We start from the raw sequence: 19437 nt of genomic DNA on the forward strand, positions 1-19437 counted from the left end.
ATGAACTAATCATTTGATTCAGGTGTGTTGGCCCAGGGTGAGATCTAAAACCTGCAGGACACCAGCCCTTGAGGCCTGGAGTTTGCCACCCCTGGTTTAGTTGGATAACAGAGTTTGGCATAAAACATTTTTACACCAACAAGGTGTTACGTTCCCCTAAAAAGGTCCAGGGGTGAGGGAAAGTAACAAAAGGTGTCCAGGTTGAAAAAGGAGACAGGGAGGCAAAATAGTTAAATTAACAGGTTTATTAATGCTTCCATTAATAACTTACCTACAAGAGACGGACAAGCTGCTGTCACCTTTTAAAGAAAGAAAACAATAAACTGAAAGTATGCCAAAAACGGTTAGTACCAAAACACACTCCTCTCCACACAGCAGGGGCAATCCACCTCCAAACACACACACACACACACGGCAGGACAACATACATTGTATGGAAAACCATACATTTCACACCTGAGCCTCAACTCTCGCGGCCCGGTACTGGTCCGAGGCCCGGGGGTTGGGGACCGCTGGGTTATATGATTGTTGGGTTTTTCTCTGTATGTGTTACTGTAGGGTCTACCTTAAAATATAAAGCACCTTGAAGCGACTGTTGTTGTGATTTGGTGCTGTGTAAATAAAATTGAATTGACACACCCACACAAGGTCAATTTCAGGAGGAGGCCCTGCTAGGATGTAAGACAAGGTGATTCCCAAAGGGCTATTAGCTTAAAACTTGGCCTATACCAGCATTGTGTGGGGAGTATCCTTAAAAAATATCTGAGGAAATTGAAGAATAGGAGGTCAAAAAAGTGACAAGCCTAAAAAAACTATCTACAGCAGAACAACAGGTAAACAGTTTCTGAGAGTCATATCCATAAGAAAGTAGACAAAAAACAACCTGACGTGACATGGTGCTGATGTTCCGGGTTTTTCCCTCTCTGCAGGTCTGTAATAAACGAGAAAAGCGTCTTTCTGATCCCGTTCTGGAGAAATACATCATCGGCGTGGTTTTTGACACCATCAACGCCTTCTTCAGCTCCCCTTTCTCTGAAAACAGCACTTCTCTGCAGGTGAAGGAAATGCTTCACCTTGGTGATATAAAACTGTTTAGGTGTGGTTCCAGTTAGTTGATTGCTTCTCTGTCCCTGTCAGACTCATCACACCATCATGACTCAGCTGCTTCAGTCGTCTGTCAGGCTGCTGGACTGTCCCTGGTTGCAGCAGCAGCACAGAGGGCAGGTGGAGGCATGCATCAAGACGCTGGCTGTGACAGGTAACAAACCTGGCACCGCATTACGTCTCAGCCATGAATGATTCCCATGGTTTTCTCTCACATTCCCACTTAAAAAAGGGTGACTAAGTCTTGTGAATTTTGTCCAGCTAAGAGTCGCTCCATCTCTGTGCCTTTGGAACTGGAGGCTCAGATCAACACCATGCTGTCCACGTCAGCTTTGAACTCTTTGTCGCGCTCCAATCCAAACTACAAATCCTCCTCCCGCCTCACCCGCCCTAGCGCTCCTACCAACCCCTGGGACTACAAGAACATCATCGAGAAGCTGCAGGTGCACAAGGGCACACCGAAAAAAAGACTTTTCTTTATTTACATTAACTTGCAGTAAACTGTATTTAACCTTGTTCCCTCTGTATCTTCCTCAGGACATCATAAACACTCTGGAGGAGCGTCTGAAGCCACTGGTGAACGCTGAGCTTTCGGTGTTGGTGGATGTCCTCCATCAGCCGGAGCTGCTGTTCCCTGAAGGAACCGACATCCGACAGCGCTGTGAGTCCGGAGGATTCATTTCCAAGTAGGTCATCTGAGTGTAAAGCATGCTTGAGCACTGACACTAGAGGGATGAGGGGAATTATGATGTCCGTGTGCTGACCAGGTTGATCCAGCACACCAAGGCGCTGATGTCTTCAGAGGAGAAGCTGTGCATCAAAGTCCTAAAGACTCTGCAGGAGATGCTCATCAGGACTCTGGACTTTGATGAAAAGGTGAGTTAATAGTAGCTGGACTACCACAATCAGCCTGTTTAACTTAAATCAAAACCATTATAATCACGGTCGAACAACAAAGGCAGGTCCTTGAGAAATACAGTATATTTAAAGAAAACCACAGTGTTGTTGTGGTCATTCTTCTTTGGTGGTTTTGTAGCTTCCAGTGGTCCTTTTGCAGTTTTTCCATATTTATGCTTATTTCATTTGAGACAGTTTGTCTGGAATGGGACCACAACCCAAACACTCCCCTTTCGCTGAATCATCTTCACCTGTTCGTGTTTGCGTTCCCCACCCTCTCTCGTCTTTTCCCCATTCTTCAGCCTCTCTGCCAGGCCTTGTTGCTGCCACTGATCATGAATGAAGCCTTCCCCAAACTGAAATCTCTGGCTTATTTCTTGGTTTTGTTTCAGTTAAATGTAACAGGATGGAGACTGAATGGACTTTCTGTTGATTTGTTTCAGGGACTAGTGCTGCGGAAAGTTTTACTGCAAAACTACTTGTTTCCAAACAAGAAGACCAACCAGAAGAATGACTTAGCTGAACTTGGAGTTCCAGGTAAACTGCTTCATACAAACACTGTTCAGAGGAAATAATAAACACTGCTCAAATAAAATGCAGGAGACATTTGATCATAACAGTATAACATAGTCAGATAAGTTCAGGAATGTCATTGTGTTCAGTGAAGCACAAAACATCCGAAATCCGTTTCACCTGCTTTGTTAAATTCAATTGTAGACTGGACACGAACCCAAAAAGAGGATGACTTTGCAGGTGGTGGCTTCATTTCTCTGTCTTTATCCTTCCTTACTGATCTTTCTCTAGTGCTGCTTTTTGCTGGTGTCTTTGCTGCACAGGTAGTCCAGCTCCTTTGTGATGACGCATCCATATTTGACATTGATAGGTTTGTTGTCTCATGTATATCCTTGGAGGGTGGCAATAACCTCCATGTGCGGGCCAGCAGTATTCTGACTGCTGTTGGATACCAGGACGAAATCCTCAGACCCACCCATCATGTTTATGTTGCTGTAGCGGACCCTGGGTTAAAGGCTTTTGGTGTGTTTATATAGTTACTAAGAAGGAATTGAATTCCCCAGACTTGGATTTAATTTGTAACCTGTTGGAAGTTATGTGTCGGTGCGTTCAGTGTTGCTAATTAGAACCACTGAGCTCACTGATCCAAGTCTGGGGGGAGATTCCCCAGGACACCATTTATTTAACATGATTTACGTAACACAATAATAGCAATCTAATGTGTTTATGATGCTATAATCTATATTGTCTGTGCACAAGCTGCTATATTATGCTGTATTTTTCTTTCTGTGAGTTAGGCGGTGAACAGGAGCGGGACTGGGCGGCAGTGGCAGCAATCCAGTGTCGTCTGGATCGTGAAGGAGGAACGAAGCTGTTCACAGATCTGGTGATGAGCACCAAGAATGATAAGATCTTCCAGGAGAGCATCCAGCTGGCCATCTGTCTGCTGGAGGGAGGAAACACTGAGATACAGGTAGCAGACAGGAGAAGTTTCTTTGCTCATTTAAGTCACTGTTATGAAATTACAGAGCCAAGTCCGTTCTAAAAGCACAGGAAAAACCAAATAATACATCAAACGTGTAAAAACAATAGATCTGAGACAAGAATGGTCACTTTTTTTTGAATAGTGTAGATTAGTTTTCTCCAACATAGCTGATCCAGAGATCGCAGGATGTGGTACTGGCAATGGGACCGTTTTAATGAAAGAAGTTGGTTCTTGGTTAGACGTGGTTGTACGCTGGGTTTAGTTTTGACCATCTTTTATATATTGTTTTAAAACAAAGACTGCTTCAGAGCTGGTTTTGATTCATTTTAGGCATGGTTTTGGGCTGGGATGGTTTTCAAGCTTGTTTTTGGTCCCGTGTTAAACTGGTGTGTTGACTCTGTCCACTTCTGATGCAGAACTCCTTCTACAAACTGATGATGGGGGACAACAAGTCAGAGAAGTTCTTTAAAGTGTTTAATGACAGAATGAAAGAAGCTCAGGCCGACATTAAAGCAACGGTTTCTGTTAATGTTGGAGAGATGACGCACAAGGCCAACGAGAAGCTGGAGAACGGTGAGAGCCATCTGAAAATAGTTTAGGACACATCTGTGCAATCCGATTATTCTATAGTTTCAATGTACGTCCATAGTTAGGGTTCCTTAGATTTATTTGAGGATGATATGATCAAACCCCATTTTGTAACCAATAGTTTGGCATCACTCACTGGAACTTTGATCAGGTTTAGACATTTGATATAATGTTTTAAATGGTTAATTAACAAACAATTACGTATTATGTCTGTGAAGGTTCTCAGTCATCCAGGTCATCGTAGTCTAAGGAGCTTGGGAAGAAAAGCGTCTGGACTTCTTTAAGTTGCTTGAAAACGTTTCACCTCTCATCCGAGAAGCTTCTTCACTTCTAGTGTCAAATGGTGGAGAGTCCCAGATTTAAGCCTAGTGGGAGTGACCCACCAAGAGGGTCAAAGGACCCCCTGATGATCCTCTACCTAATCACATGAGCCAAGGTGTGAAAGCGGGTGTGGGTCACAATCAGCCAGAGTTTTGGGTGGGCTCATTGTGAAACCTGGCCCCACCTTATCATGTGATTTCCTGAGGTCAGATGGCCCAGGATGTGAGTGGGCGTTAAGGCGTCTGGGAAGGATCTCAAAACTGGATTATAGATGGCAGAGAGTTGGTGTCGTAAGCCCCGCCTCTGTTCAAAGATGGTCGCTCACAGTGGACATAGATGGCTTCTTTCACTCCTCTTTCAAACCATCTGTCCTCTCTGTCCAAAATGTTATCATTGGCATCCTCAAAAGAGTGTCCTTTATCCTTAAGATGCAGATGGACTGCTGAGTCTTGTCCCGTGGAGGTGGCTCTTCTATATTGTGCCATGCGCTTGTGAAGTGGCTGTTTGGTCTCTCCACCGTTTGACCCTAAAACTGAAGAAGCTTCTCGGATGAGAGGTGCAACATCTTCAAGAAACTTAAAGAAGTCCAGACGCTTTTCTTTCCAAGCTCCTTAGACAGTTATGTATTATGCACCTTTGTGAAGGGAAAAATAAGACTCTGAAAAGGTTTGAGTTCCGAAAGATGTTTGTAATAATATTTTATGGTTTAAAGGTGGCTCCACCACAATGGGTGTACTTCCGGGTACAGGGGGTCATCCACTGTTGGTACCAGGGGCGCCCATTGCCCCAGGCACCTCCACCCTGCCAGCTCAACCTATTGAAGAACAGAAGGAGGTGGAGACAGAGATGGGACCAGCTGTTACCATCATGAAGCCGATCTTGAGGTTCCTACAGCTGCTTTGTGAGAACCACAACAACGACCTACAGGTCAGTTCCTGCTAACTACTGAACAGTGTTGAGCCTTTTTTACAGATTGTATAGCATTAAACATGTGACAAAAAGTTAATATCTACTACCTATATTTTAGAGACAAGTTGGATGTTTTTCTCTCCACTTTAGGCGGGTCTTTTAGCACCGTCTGTTAGAGGCCAGTACAGGAAGTAAAGCTGTTTGTCCCAGCATCTTCTTCATGTGAGCACACATACAGAAAATGTAAGGCTCAAGTTTGTGACCTTGTGTTTCCAGAACTTCCTGCGTTGTCAGAATAACAAAGCCAACTACAACCTTGTGTGTGAGACACTTCAGTTCCTGGACATCATGTGTGGTAGTACGACGGGTGGCCTGGGCCTGCTGGGCTTGTACATCAATGAATCAAATGTCCACCTCATCATTCAGTCCCTGGAAACACTTACAGAATACTGCCAAGGACCCTGCCAAGAGAACCAGGTACATGAGAACAACAGGGTGGAAACAATGGTTTCTACTTTTCTTTGACCGTACAGGTTCCAAGGTGGTGCAGCGGTTAACGCTGCAGCATCACTGTAAGAAGGCTGTAGGTTCAAACCTGCAGCTGGAAGTTGAGTGTTCTCACTCTGCTTGTGTGGATTTCCTTCCTCCAACAGTCCACAGACATGCTTGTTAGGTTAACTGTCCCTCGTCAGTAGTGATGCATTTGCGGTAAAGCAGATGATTACATTATTAACATTCATGGGGTAACTGCTCACTAAGGAGTGGCCAGTGGTCTCCATTTCCTAGTCTGGGCAGATTGATATAGCTGCATGTGACACAAAGCCAGTGGTTGGTAATGCAAGACGATACTTACTACTAGAAATATGAGAAAGTCGCTTTGTTCAGTGCTATTGGTAATGTCTGCTACCAGACAAGAAAGGTACATCCATTGAAAAAGAAACTGGCACCAGCACCCTGAAAACGTGGGCTCAAAAGGCACCAAAGAACCACGAGTGCCAGCACAACAGATGAAGAGACCTGATGTTATCCTCTAGTTTTTAATTTTCCAGACGTTCTCAAGGTGTCCTTTGTTTACTGCACTGTCTTACACAGACATTTGTTTTCTGTGTTTCAGACATGTATCGTGACCCACGAGTCCAACGGCATCGACATCATAACGGCTCTGATCCTGAATGACATCAGTCCTCTATGTCGCTATCGGATGGAGATGGTGCTGCAGCTGAAGGTAAAATGGAGTCGCCTCTTTCATTTAGACGGAGTTCAGTGTAGCGACACCATAGTGGCAAAAGTGCAGAAATCTTTCTTATTTTCATATTTCTGTGCATTAAAAGAAGCACAGGAAATCTAACACTGCTTGAAATGTAATTATGTTTAAACATGTCATCTGGGGCGCAGTGTCGGAGGTGATCAAATGTAACCAAACACCATCATTTATCTCTCACTCTTTTAGGTTAATGTGTGGGTTTGTTTCCAGGTTTTTAAGTCAGCATTTCCACAAATATCATTCCTGTCTGTGTAAAGATAGAAGTCATTGTCTCTAGTACTTGACAAACGGTTCAGTCCATTTGTTTGACTGCTGCTCGACAGGACAATGCCTCCAAGCTGCTGTTGGCTCTTATGGAGAGTCGTCACGACAGCGAGAACGCAGAGAGGATTCTGCTGAACCTGCGGCCACGAGAGCTGGTCAGACCCTGAACCACATGTCCATAAAGCAGCTGTTAAAGATCTTATTGAAAAGCAAGAAAAATCTAAGTGTGTACATGTCCACTCTGCCAGGTGGAGGTGATAAAGAAGGCCTACAACCAGGAGAGCGAATGTGAAGATGTGGAGGTGGAAGTTTCTCCTCGGGAGGTGGGGCACAACATCTACATCCTGGCTCAGCAGGTGACTAAACTCAATTTCCTATTGGCTATCTGGAAGAGCTCATGATATTTTGTGGTTGGTTAGGGTCAAAATAAAGTTCTTGATGTGTTTTTGCAGCTGGCGAGACACAACAAAGTCCTTCACAACCTCCTAAAACCTCAAAAGAACAATAAAGAGGGAGAGGAGGGCATTTCCTCAATGGTAAACATCCATCCATCCATCCATGTCAAGTTGTAAAAATCTAAAACTGACACCATGCTGCTGTTTGTGTGTCTGCAGCTGAACCTGAACAACCGACCTCTGTCCCAGATGTTGAAGTCCTCAGCTCCAGCTCCTGTGGTGGAGCAGGACCCGCTGGAGTACTACGAGCAGCTCACTTCACAGATAGAGGTATTACTACTATTAAAATAAAGATCTTTATCCTGAGCCATTGATCCTATAATACTTTGTGGTTTGGTTATCAAATAGCACAAAATGGCATTTGATCGTTTGGGTAAAACGTAACTTTTTCAAATTGTTTATTTAACAAGCATCTCTGTTCCTCGGTTACACAACTCAGTCCTGGTCTGAGTCACAACAATCTAAGCAGAGATGCTCCCCCCTCGTTCCAGCCACCACCAGGAAGTAGAATTCATAGTTCAGTCACTGACCATATGCTTTATGGCAAGACAGCAGTAGGCCCGGGTTCGAGTCCGACCTGTGGCCCTTTGCTACATGTCTTCCTCTCTCTTTCCTGTCTGTCTACACCATCCATAACCCAAAAAGAAACCCCGTAAATTCTGAAAATGTGCTTTCTTTGAGTTTGTCAACTTCATCTCTACATTTTAGAGAGGATCGAGCTTTTATCATCTGTGTAGAAGACGTTGTCTAAACTACGTATCTGTCTGTGCCCAGATTGTTCGCGATGACCGCAGCATGGAGCAGATTGTGTTTCCCGTTCATCCCATCTGTGAGTTTCTGACAGAGGAGTCAAAGATCAGGGTGTTCAACACCACTGAGCTGGACGAGCAGGGATCCAAAGTCACACATTTCTTCGAGCAAACATCCTTCCTGCATGGAGAAATGGAGTGGCAGAAGAAGCTGAGGAGTGAGTACACACACTCAGTGTGATCTGTAAAGGCTTCATTCGTGTGAGCCAGGTGCTCACATCAATTCTACTTTTGCTCAACATATAAAAACCCAACAGCGTGTTCAGGCTCAACATGTATGTGTTTGTGTAGGTATGCCAGTGTTGTACTGGTTCTCCAGAAGGATGAGTCTGTGGGGAACAATCTCCTTTAAACTTGCCCTCTTCATCAACCTCATCATCGCTTTCTTCTACCCCTACGACTCCGGACAAGGTACTACTGCAAGTACTGATAGATCTGAAAATACGACTAAACACACGAACACTGTCATTTTATTTTTGTCATCATCTGTAGAAAGTGTGGAGGACTGGTCGAGGTGAGGATGTGGCACTTAAAACGATGCTCTTCTCCTCTGTAGGTGCAATCGACGACTCTCTGTTGTTGATGCTGTTCTGGGTCCTGACCGGTCTCTCCGTCCTGGGTTTGTTCTCTCAGCGTTCTCTCACGCCGTTCACCGTCGCTCTGATTCTCAGGTCCATCTACCACCTAGGCATTGGCAACACGCTAATAGTGCTGGGAACACTTAATGTGAGAAAACACCACATTACACATCTGCACCCTGGGTGCGATTAGCTTAGCATGGCTTGGTACCCGTTTTAAATATTTAAACTCTTGATTCACAGTTTACATTTCTAGGTTTTATTCAGAGTTGATGAAGATTTTTTCTTTTTTAAAATCAAAATGACGATTTCATGTTTTTTTAGTTAAGTTTGGTGATCAGTGAACTGGTCAGTTAAAAAATATAAACTGTGAAGACACTGAATACACTTATCAGATGTGACTGTGACTAAAAGGAAAATGAGCTAGCAGAACTTTTCTGCTTTTCTTACAATTATTTCTTACAATTGGCCAGCGTCCTTTTACATCTCTTTGGTAACAACACCTCCAGCCTGATCATCCACTGTGCTGTCCATGTTTTGTCCATTTCCAGCTCATCAATAAAGTGGTGTTTGTGGTGAGTTTTGTGGGAAACAACGGCACATTTATTATGGGGTACAAAGCCATGGTGATGGATGTGGAGTTCCTCTATCACCTGGCATACGTCCTGACGTCCACACTGGGACTCTTCGTTCACGAGCTCTTCTACAGCATCCTGGTAAACAGCACACACAGTGACCTGTCAGGTGTTTGTGCTGTTTGTGGTAGGAAGGGAAATCTAAGTGTCTGTGTTCATTTCGGGCAGCTTTTTGACCTGATCTACAGGGAGGAGACCCTGTTAAATGTGATAAACAGCGTGACGCGTAACGGGCGCTCCATCCTGCTCACGGCACTGCTCGCTCTCATCCTTGTGTACCTCTTCTCCATTGTGGGCTTCCTCTTCCTGAAGGAGGACTTCATTATGGAGGTCGACCCGCTGGCACAGATTGCTGCAGGTAAATTCACAGCTGTTAAAATTAACCCTCATACCAAAACCTTAATCGGTACTAGTTACTGTCTCCTGTTCAGCTTCTCAAAATAGTGAAGCCTCTCAGGATTTCCTCAAGTCGTGCTCTGCAGACGGAGTCAGCTGCACTGCAGAGACCAACACTGAAGAGGAAGGTAAGAGACAGACACATCACTAGATGGTTACTGACAGTAGTCAGTTTTTGCAACATGTATTAGAAAACAACTCGTTCAGCTAACTAAAATAGATACAATTATCCAATTTCCACCACTTACTGGAGTCCAAGTATAGACAGGGAGCTAAATAACTATATAACAGTTTAAAATGGTGTTTATCCACAGATACAAATACAAAAATATGTTTTGGAGCTGTTAAACGGTAAATGGGCTGGTTCTTATATGGCGCTTATTTTACTCTACTGGAGCACTCAAAGTTTCGTAAAGCTGGTGAGGATGCAATACCAGCGTTAAGATGCATTAAGTCATCGTGTGGTTTGGATTTGAGGAGGATGTAGAACAAAATGGGGTAAATTGCAAAACATGCTGAAAAGTCATCCATGCAAAATTAAGACTGTTTTAAACTCTGCATGTGAACATCTCCCCTCGCCAAAGCTATCGGCGAGACAAACGGAGGAAAATGGTTAAGGTTACTTTAATTATAGCCTTAGGTAAATTTGCTTTACAGAAAAATGATAGCATGGGGTTAGTGGCACGTGCAAGTCTGATTCCATGTTAATGCTTATCGAATGTGAAGCATATTTGTAGCTGGTTCAGTGAAATTTGGTCGAAGTGTGATGAAACTTGCAGTTCTGGAATCTGTGAGATCTAGACACCGTGCCGTTTGTTTGGTTACATGAAGTCAAGTGAGTTCATGGCTTTGTCATTTGTGTTATTCATATTTCACGTTACTTTACTGCTCGTTTAATTGTTTGTTGTTTTGGCTGTTTGGTGGTTGTAGAAATGGTGTTTATGAGCTTTTAGATCAGATTCTGAGGTTTTCGTGGTGATATTTATATAAAAACCTTGACTTCAGGGAGGGTATCACGATATCCCAAAAAATATTGCAATATTAGATTTTCCTCATGTCGCCCAGCCCTAGTGGAAGCCACCATGAAACTGACAACAACCTGGCTAAACATCAATATCAGCTGCATATAAGCTAACATTGTGCTAGCTAATTTTAGCTGAGTGTTCAAAACTAAAAAAATGAAATGAAATAAAATAAAAATCACACTTTCCCACTCAAAACTCTTAGAAGATTATATTTTCACATCATACAAAAAGTTACTCAGAAAGTGTCAGAGACCAACAATGTTAGATCCACTTCAAGAGCAGCCAGCTAACAACAGCTAACAGGGGCAGATAGCGCTTAAATCTTCAACATATCCTCAATAACTCACGTAGTATCGCTGTCATTGGTCAGAAGTGAGCTTCACTCACTTACAGACTCGTATCACAAAGTTTTTAAAGGCTGGAGTAAATGTGGATGCTTCTTATGCGGTATTGACAGCTGAGGTAAACAGAGCACTGACAGCCTCTAAAAAGGAATCTCTGGGCTGGATACAGATCCACTCCAAACAGTAGTAGAAATATGCCAGGAAGGCAGTTATGGTTTAAATACTAAGTTTTAATATTTTTGGTCTCTTTTGCTCCACTAAAACATGTTTGTGCTATAACAGCCACCATAGCTGGGATTATACACTTTGATTCGGAGCGGTAGAAAAACAGAACTAGTGGTGAAAGGTTTTACACACCATAACTTTACATTTATACCGACTTTGTATTTGATCATTGTTAAATGTCCTTGATGAGTCTTTGTGTGTGTGTTTCAGAGGTGCCGGACTCTGAGCGAGCATGCGACACTCTGTTGATGTGTATCGTTACTGTGCTGAACCACGGACTGAGGAATGGAGGAGGAGTGGGAGACGTCCTCCGCAAACCATCTAAGAATGTACGAGACAGTTTTTACCTGAATGCTGCTCTCCGATAACAAAATGCACAGCCTACATCTTTGGCTTTTATCTGACGTTTTCTTTATCATGTGGAAATATTCTGCCACAGAAGGGTGCAGTTTGGTTTTTAAATTAGCTGTTACTAAAAAAATGATCTTAAACTGCAGGACTATAAATGCTAGCTGCTCTGAAGATGAAGTTTTAAAATAGATAAAAGATCATCAGGTAAGAAGTTAGTGCAGAGTGAAGGCTAAATTCCTTTCCCGGGTCTGTGTTCAGGAGCCACTGTTTCCCGCTCGAGTTGTGTATGACCTGCTGTTCTACTTCATCGTCATCATCATCGTCCTCAACTTGATCTTCGGTGTCATCATCGACACGTTCGCAGACTTGAGGAGTGAGAAGCAGAAGAAGGAAGAAATTCTGAAAACAACATGTTTCATTTGCGGTTTGTAGACGTTCTTCACACTGTGACTAACAAACCAATCAGCTAACAGTAGATTTGTTGAAGGAGCTTGGTCTTCTTTGTTCTGCTGCAGGCCTCGAGAGAGACAAGTTTGACAATAAGACGGTGTCTTTCGAAGAGCACATCAAACTGGAGCACAATATCTGGAACTACCTCTACTTTATCGTTTTGGTGCGCGAGAAAAACAAGACGGACTACACAGGACCGGAGAGCTACGTGGCTCACATGATCAAGGTGGGAAACGTTAAAGAAAGAAAAGTGACATGGCTGCGATTTCAGGTTCACAAATAAACTGCTTCTTCTTCTGCTGCTTCAGAACAACAACCTGGACTGGTTTCCACGGATGCAGGCCATGTCACTGGTGGTAACAGACAGCGATGGCGAGCAGAACGAGATGAGGCAGTTACAGGACAAACTGGTATCAACCATGAAGGTGGTCACAACCCTGACCGCCCAGCTGACGGAGCTCAAAGAGCAGGTATTTGCACACAAAGGGACAGATGCACTGACAATAACAAAGTTGACTTTGATTTGACAAATTTCAGCTCGCTTTAACTTTTTTAAGCTAATGAATCTGTTTATAATTACTTTCATCAGCCAAGGCTAACTGGTTACCAGTCGGGTCAGCTACACGAGTTTGGATGAAATAGTCAATCATATGCAATCATTACCAAACATGGGGTATGTTTTCCATCTTAAGTTATGTTACAGCTACCTCAGACAATCAAAAAGTCCCTGATAGGTCAAAATATTAGGGTTAACATGTGAAAAATATTCTGCCCCACGACATGCTGGAAGATCCTAACACTGCAGCCCAAATCAAGTAAATGCTGACTATACTTTTGTTCATTCATTAAAAGCAGAAATTCATCCAGAATCAGCAGCTGATCTTTCAACTGCTTTCACAGTTAGCAGGACAACATTTTTAATGCACCACATTGGTGGCACCATAACTGAGGAGCAAAGCTCTAATCACAGCAGCACACATAAACACACTGAATCACAGCTTGGGTGGCGTTTAGTGACTCTGTGTGTGTGTGTGTGTGTGTGTGTGTGTGTGTGTGCGCGCGCGCAGATGACGGAGCAGAGGAAGAGGAGGCAGAGGATGGGCTTTGTCGACGTCCAGGGCGGAGCGAGCGGTGCGGTGCCTCCCAGCGCCGCAGGAGGAAACCATCAGATCTACAAAACATAAAGACACTCGACACATTGGCACACAGATGGATTTGATGTTCACTACATGGTCATCTCTAGATCTGTAAGCCATCCAGCTGGACTGATGGACACAAAGACAGAAACACTAGAACAGCTGAAGCACCTGCAGCTTTCACACAGTTTCATAGCGGCAAATATCCAACAGATTAACGTTCTGATTGTCAGCAGATTGCTGGTTGACAATAATAATCGGAATAGCTGATCTGACCCTCTTAAACCTGCAGCTTCTTCCCTGCTCAGGTCACAGGACAAATTTAGCCCTAAATTTTCCCATTCCAGGTGTTCTTCACGGCCCAGGTTAAAATAAAGCAGCTGTGGTTTTCTTTGTGCAGCAGAAGTTTGTGGATTCTTTCCACCTGGTCAATTTTAAATTAAGTGTATTTTATTAAGCTTACTTCTTGTGGAAACAGCACGTATTAAAGGTTTATGGCTTCAGGTGAAAAATACATGTGTAAAAGAAATTAGCCAGCACATGGCTATTTTATTTATGCAGTGCATTGCACAGCATGTCCAAAGATAATTCCTAAAGTAATTCCTTGTTTGCTAAACTAACACGAAGCTGTCTGAAAACAGCCCACAAGTAAGTTCAGACAGAAAAACACAGCTAAACTGTTTTAAATCAGATCTGGAACCTTTCACAACCAGGGTGAGAAGAAAAGCCCTAACGTGAGTGTAAGACCCGGCAAAAACCCCATAATAGTATTATTATTATTAATCATATTCATCTCAATGAAAACATTAGGGATGGTTATCATTTTTCAACACATTAATTAAAAAAATGTAATAATAAAAATGTATGTTTGGCGCGCTGATACTACCAGAGGTAGCTGTAATGCACTAAAATCATTGCCAGCAACAACCAAACAACAAAAGTAGAAGAAAAAGTGAGTGGCTAACCAATGTTTGACCAATAAAATGAAGCGAGATTAAAATGAGCCTCTGCTGCACAAACAGGGAAACACAAAGCCAAAGATGGACGCAGCTGTCAAAAGTCTTGTTCAGCTCTTATTCAAAGAAATATTGATATAATAACTGGCTAGCACGTGAGTCTAAGGAGCTTGGAGAGAAAAGTGTCTGGACTTCTTTATTTGTCTTGAAGACGTTTCACCTCTCATCCAAGAAGCTTCTTCAGTTCTGAGGTCAAATGGTGGAGAGTCCCAGATTTTTAAGCTCTTCGCTTTTGAGGTGAAACATGTAACTTCACGTAACTTAAAGAAGTCCAGACGCTTTTCCCTCCAAGCTCCTTAGACTACGATGACCTGGATGACTGAGAACCTTCACAGATATAGCTAGCACAAGTCTGCCACAGTTATACAAGTCATTTCAGATCAGTGTGGGCTGGGTGACTTTCTTAAAAATAAAATATGAAACACAAGGCGATTACGCTCTGACACAAACATCTGGAGACAGAATAGTTCATTCCTGTTAGGCTTCAAGTCTTCCTGAAGGTCGCGGGTAACTTGTAAATTCTCAAGCCTCTGTAGATGACGACAAAAAAAGAAAAAAACATGTAGGCACGTGGACATCTGTGAACCTCTCGCTCGCCCGCTCATGAAAAACTTCCATTGATCAGACCCAAGTGTACCCACAGATGCACAAACTATAACACACAAATGTCCACATCACGTACCTGGTTTGAAGAAATGTTTGACTTTCCAGACGACTGTACTTAGAAATGTCTAATTTATCATCTAGCTGTTTAGTTTTTAATATTTCAGAAATCTGCTCATTAATGAGCACACAAGAAATAAGCTGTAGATGCCGGCATCCACACAGTAGGGGGCGCTGTAGGAAGCAGTTTGTGCATTTTGTGTCACATCTTTGGGTTTTTAAGATGCAGTCAGACAAAAATGGGAGCGTCATGGTGCAGCTGGAAAACCTCAGTTTCTTTTTTTTTTTTTTGCTTCTTTTTATCTAAACAGAAAATGAGTTCAATTTAAATTATTACTTAGACAGAATGTTTGATGGCTTTAGTGATAAAGAGAAAGAGCAAAAAGACCAAACTTCCTGTTTTGGGGTGAGCTCAAGCTTCTACCAAGTTTAATAAAAACTGCTAATGTGTGCAAATGTGTGTTTGTAAAACTAACCTTCAACTCACTTTAATAACTTTAAGAAAATGTAAATAGAAAGAAACATGCAGCTTGTGTTTGCCAATTTCATTTGTGCTTCTGTTTGTAAAGCGAGCTGAACACAGATGTGTGTTTTTGTTTTTTTAAATTGTACATCTGGGAAACTTGTAGGATTTAAGGTTTGTGTGAGATCAGACAGAAGCTATGGTTTGTTTTTCTTTAACGCTGTAACAGACGCTGGATGATGGATTTATGAGTAAAAATGTCATTTAGCTTTTTCATTGAGAAACAGACGAGTGAGAAGTATGAAGACGAAAATCCACGTTTTCTCACGTTTACATTGAATAAACTGTATTTAATGCAAACGATTCAGTTTTAGATTTAAAATGCAAATATTAAAGTTAAATGGTTTCACTTTAAGTTTGGGTCTCTGGGTCATAATTCTTATTACTCCAGCTGCTATTTTGAAAACTGTTTGGAGAACAAGAAGACAAATCTGAAAGGACTCACAGATAATCCTGAAGGGAAACGAAAACTCCGTCAGTTCTTTTCAACAGTCAGTTGAAAATGCACAAAACTAAAAAGATCTGACAATGTCAACGATAAAGAAAAAGAAAAAACATATTTCGACCCATCAGATGCAAAAGAATGACACCATCAGCATTCTGAAAAATATAATTTCATTAAATGTAAACTGTTAAAGACTGTGATTCAGAGAATTTTTTAATTCACATACAGGAAATAAAGGAAAACCTTTCACAGCACGGTGTGCAACAACCTGTGTGATGACGAGCGACTGAAGATGAACGCGGGAGAAAAAATGGGAAACTAATTTTAGCTTTTGTTTTTGTTAAGGCACGAGCTGTTTCAATTTTTGAGGCTCGTCTCTCAAACGGCCTGACTGTGTCCTAAACTGAATCACAGCCAGTTTTTCTTTAGAACTGGATTAACAGGAAGTGAACGGCAGCTCTCCACAAAGCCAAAACTCCACCATCAGCTTCCCTTTAGATGCAACATGTGACCCGTGGATCTGTAAACGGCACACACACAGTGAGGTTGTGTTTCTGTGCAGGCTATAAATAGTGTTTACTGTTCTCAGTTCATTCGGCTCTGTGTGTGAGAGAGTTGTGCATGTGCAGTGCTGTGCAATATCTGGCATTTAAATAATATTTATGGTTAGATACATTGTTTCTATAACAGGTAATCTCCTGGCCTGTAGTAGTGATGTGTGTCTTTCAGTGTGTGTGAGAGAGTGAAGGATTACTGAGCTTTGGTGTGGAGCCTCAGAGGAATGTTGACCACAGTTGCTGTGTGTGTGTGTGTGTGTGTGTGTGTGTGTGTGTGTGTGTGTGTGTGTGTGTGTGTGTGTGTGGCTTCCTTACAAATATGACAGTTTCAGTTTTAGTGAGTCTCTAGAAAATCTGTCTGTCATTGTGAAGTTCTCTAAGGTGATGTGAGATTGTTGTGTGTGCGCCTGTGACCTCAGGTCAAGGTCATTTCTGAACTGTCTCGGATACATTTGCGGTCTGGCTAATCTCATCTTTTGATTGGATCGATCCCCTCCAGCTGTTTGCTGTCAGGCTGCAGCAGCTGCTGGCTAATTAGGCTTCAAAGAATCACAGAAAACGAACCAGCAAAGCAGCTGAAATTATTTTACAGGAAACTAAGCAACAGACACATCAGCAGATTATCTCATTTTTACAACACGGGGTGTAAAGGTGCCCCGGATTATATCGGCCGGTGCTCTGTTCTGTGATATTTTACTTAATGTGTCCCACAGTTACAAGTACATGACTGAATTAGGCTGTGTTACGCAGAGAGGTGTAGTGTGGAAAGCAGCAGACTGTTAGACACGTCCCTGATCCTCCTGATCCACAAACTGTAGAGTGACTTTTATAAACAGACATAACGGGAGGACCTGAGAGAAGCCTGCTTCACATGTGTACAACAAATCAGATCGCATAGAAACATGGCTTAAGTCGATCAAATCAAATGTGACCCAAGAATCCACAGAACAACAAAACTTTGAACATAAATCTAATATTTTTCCAACTTTTTCAGGCTGGATGATGAAAAATTATTTCAAGAATACAGCTTAGGATTGTGAGTCATGTACAACATGAGCATCAGCACACTGCTGCTGCGTTTTCATTCTAACCACTGCAGTTAATTTAGCTTTTAATTAAAAGGAGGTTTAATATATAGATCTCTGTCTGTGTTTGTGGGGTCATTTGGAGTGACAGCCAGGGATTGGGGGGACTAGCTCGGGGTTGCCATGGCGTCTCTGTGTTTCCAAACTAAAATAAGTTTATAGCATCCATCCATTGTTCTGGGATACACTGGGCTGTATGTGGGAGACGAGATGAGAGCGCTGTGGTTGGTCCGACAGCTGTTTAAGTCTGTGCTTACAGACTTTATAGTGTATTATGCAGGCATTAACACTATGCACAAATGCTATGTGCCAATGTGCATTTAAAAGTTAAACTACAATCGAAATGGTCCATAAATGTTTGCACAGTAAAACCATTTTCCTAATTTTGGTCCTGTACTCCATCATGACAGATTTAAAAAGGAAAACTGCATTGTTGCATTAACTGTTGAGTATTTCATTTATACCCAGGGGCCCAAATGTAAATGGACAAACTAACTTAATTAATGGATATCCTGTTAAAATGCAGCACTGTTTTCAGATACATGTTTCCTTTGTGTCTGCCTGTTGTTGTCTGCTGTTTGTGGCTCTTGCCTTTAGTTTCGTCTTCAACACTAAGACTGAGATCAAGTAATAGCTGTTAACTTTATCTGGGTTGCTTCAACTGCATGTTTTGGGCCACTGTCCATATAAACTGCAAAGCACCATCCAGGGAATCATCTGCTGCTTATGCATAGATACCTTAAAACTAGTGTTAGCTAATGCTATGACTTTGTTCAACCCTTTTCATTAAAGTCGAGAGTCTGAACTTCAGCGGGTTCTGGATCGTTTCACTTCAAATCAGTTTGCAGTGCATTAAATTGTCTGTGAATAGTTAGGGCAGTGGAAAGGCCAGAGCAGAGATGCATGCCAGCCACTCGCTCTGTGTATTTACCAGACTATCACCTGTGCTATTTGCACCTTGGCACTATGCGTCGCTCTGGCTTTTTACGAGGGGAGCTGGCAGGTTAAAGACCAGTCGCGTGTTTTGGAAACGTCTCCAGTCATTTTCCAGCGTAAATGATGAAGAAACAATAACCCACACCAGTCTATGAAACAGCTTTTGAGTCAATTTTGAAAAAGAGACTGTTATTACAGGAATGTAAGTCCTAAACCTTTATCCAGATTGAGATGTTTTCTTGTTGTTTTCTTTGGCCTCAAATAGGCCTGGTGGTGATGGCGCTCTTGACATGAATAACGTCAAATAGAAGCTAAAGTTTAACCCAAAATAAAATTGCATTACTTTTCCACTATGTGCAATATGATCCTCACCCTTAGATCATATTTTTAAAGTTATTTCTGAGTCCATCAGTTCAGCAGGGAGCAAAAAAACAAAACAGAATTTTTAAAGAAGGCATTTCAGAGTCAGTGGTTCAGTGTGTGTGTGTGTGAGCGCAGCATTTGCAGGGATTTATTGCGGCTGTGTGAGTCAGTAAATAGGCTTCACACAAACTTGTCCTGGTTTAGAGCGTATTAACTGGAGAGAGAAAGAGAGAGCATCGAGATGGATGAAAAAACGTAAAACTGAAAAGGTGGTTGGGACGGGAGTGGAAGGATGGTTTAGGTAAAAAGAGAACGGACACAACAGAGAGAAAAAGTCATGAATTCGGCAGGCGTCTTAGTCATTTCCAAGAAAAAGTCAAAGCACTCTGGAAAATGAACTATTAATTATTCCCTCTCTCCTCTGTCAGACAGCTGAGGGATGGAGGGATGAAGACGAGAGAGACAGCTGGTAGGAACGGTTGAATGGGTGGATGGGTGCAGGGCTTACATAGATATGTGTGGCGTTATCAGTAAGTTTGTGCGTAAACCTTTATTTATAAAAGGGTCACAAAGGGCTCAGCCAACAGGACGGCAACAAGA

The 19437-nt window shown here is 42.4% G+C and overlaps 1 protein-coding gene across 2 annotated transcripts in view; it reads left to right on the forward strand.

Moving 5' to 3' along the window:
- itpr3 (inositol 1,4,5-trisphosphate receptor, type 3) overlaps positions 1 to 15806 on the forward strand; it is a 72025-nt gene extending 56219 nt beyond the window's left edge. For both annotated transcript variants that reach the window (XM_085258957.1, XM_085258958.1), the window contains 26 exons: positions 930 to 1055; positions 1138 to 1258; positions 1366 to 1547; positions 1642 to 1790; positions 1872 to 1980; positions 2445 to 2538; positions 3312 to 3487; positions 3916 to 4072; positions 5121 to 5335; positions 5594 to 5794; positions 6432 to 6542; positions 6905 to 7000; positions 7094 to 7201; positions 7298 to 7381; positions 7460 to 7570; positions 8075 to 8267; positions 8401 to 8520; positions 8666 to 8835; positions 9239 to 9403; positions 9491 to 9680; positions 9754 to 9846; positions 11523 to 11641; positions 11922 to 12087; positions 12179 to 12339; positions 12422 to 12583; positions 13181 to 15806. In XM_085258957.1, the coding sequence (XP_085115083.1) occupies positions 930 to 1055; positions 1138 to 1258; positions 1366 to 1547; positions 1642 to 1790; positions 1872 to 1980; positions 2445 to 2538; positions 3312 to 3487; positions 3916 to 4072; positions 5121 to 5335; positions 5594 to 5794; positions 6432 to 6542; positions 6905 to 7000; positions 7094 to 7201; positions 7298 to 7381; positions 7460 to 7570; positions 8075 to 8267; positions 8401 to 8520; positions 8666 to 8835; positions 9239 to 9403; positions 9491 to 9680; positions 9754 to 9846; positions 11523 to 11641; positions 11922 to 12087; positions 12179 to 12339; positions 12422 to 12583; positions 13181 to 13297 (3696 nt within the window). In that variant the 3' untranslated portion in view covers positions 13298 to 15806. The remainder of the gene's footprint in view (positions 1 to 929; positions 1056 to 1137; positions 1259 to 1365; positions 1548 to 1641; positions 1791 to 1871; positions 1981 to 2444; positions 2539 to 3311; positions 3488 to 3915; positions 4073 to 5120; positions 5336 to 5593; positions 5795 to 6431; positions 6543 to 6904; positions 7001 to 7093; positions 7202 to 7297; positions 7382 to 7459; positions 7571 to 8074; positions 8268 to 8400; positions 8521 to 8665; positions 8836 to 9238; positions 9404 to 9490; positions 9681 to 9753; positions 9847 to 11522; positions 11642 to 11921; positions 12088 to 12178; positions 12340 to 12421; positions 12584 to 13180) is intronic.
- The last annotated feature ends 3631 nt before the right edge of the window (positions 15807 to 19437 follow it).

This window comes from Mchenga conophoros, linkage group LG20, assembly GCF_057382185.1.
Source record: "Mchenga conophoros isolate Kocher_MC1m ecotype Shallow Benthic linkage group LG20, M_conophoros_male_GT1.1, whole genome shotgun sequence".
In the NCBI taxonomy this organism is placed as follows: Eukaryota; Metazoa; Chordata; class Actinopteri; order Cichliformes; family Cichlidae; genus Mchenga; species Mchenga conophoros.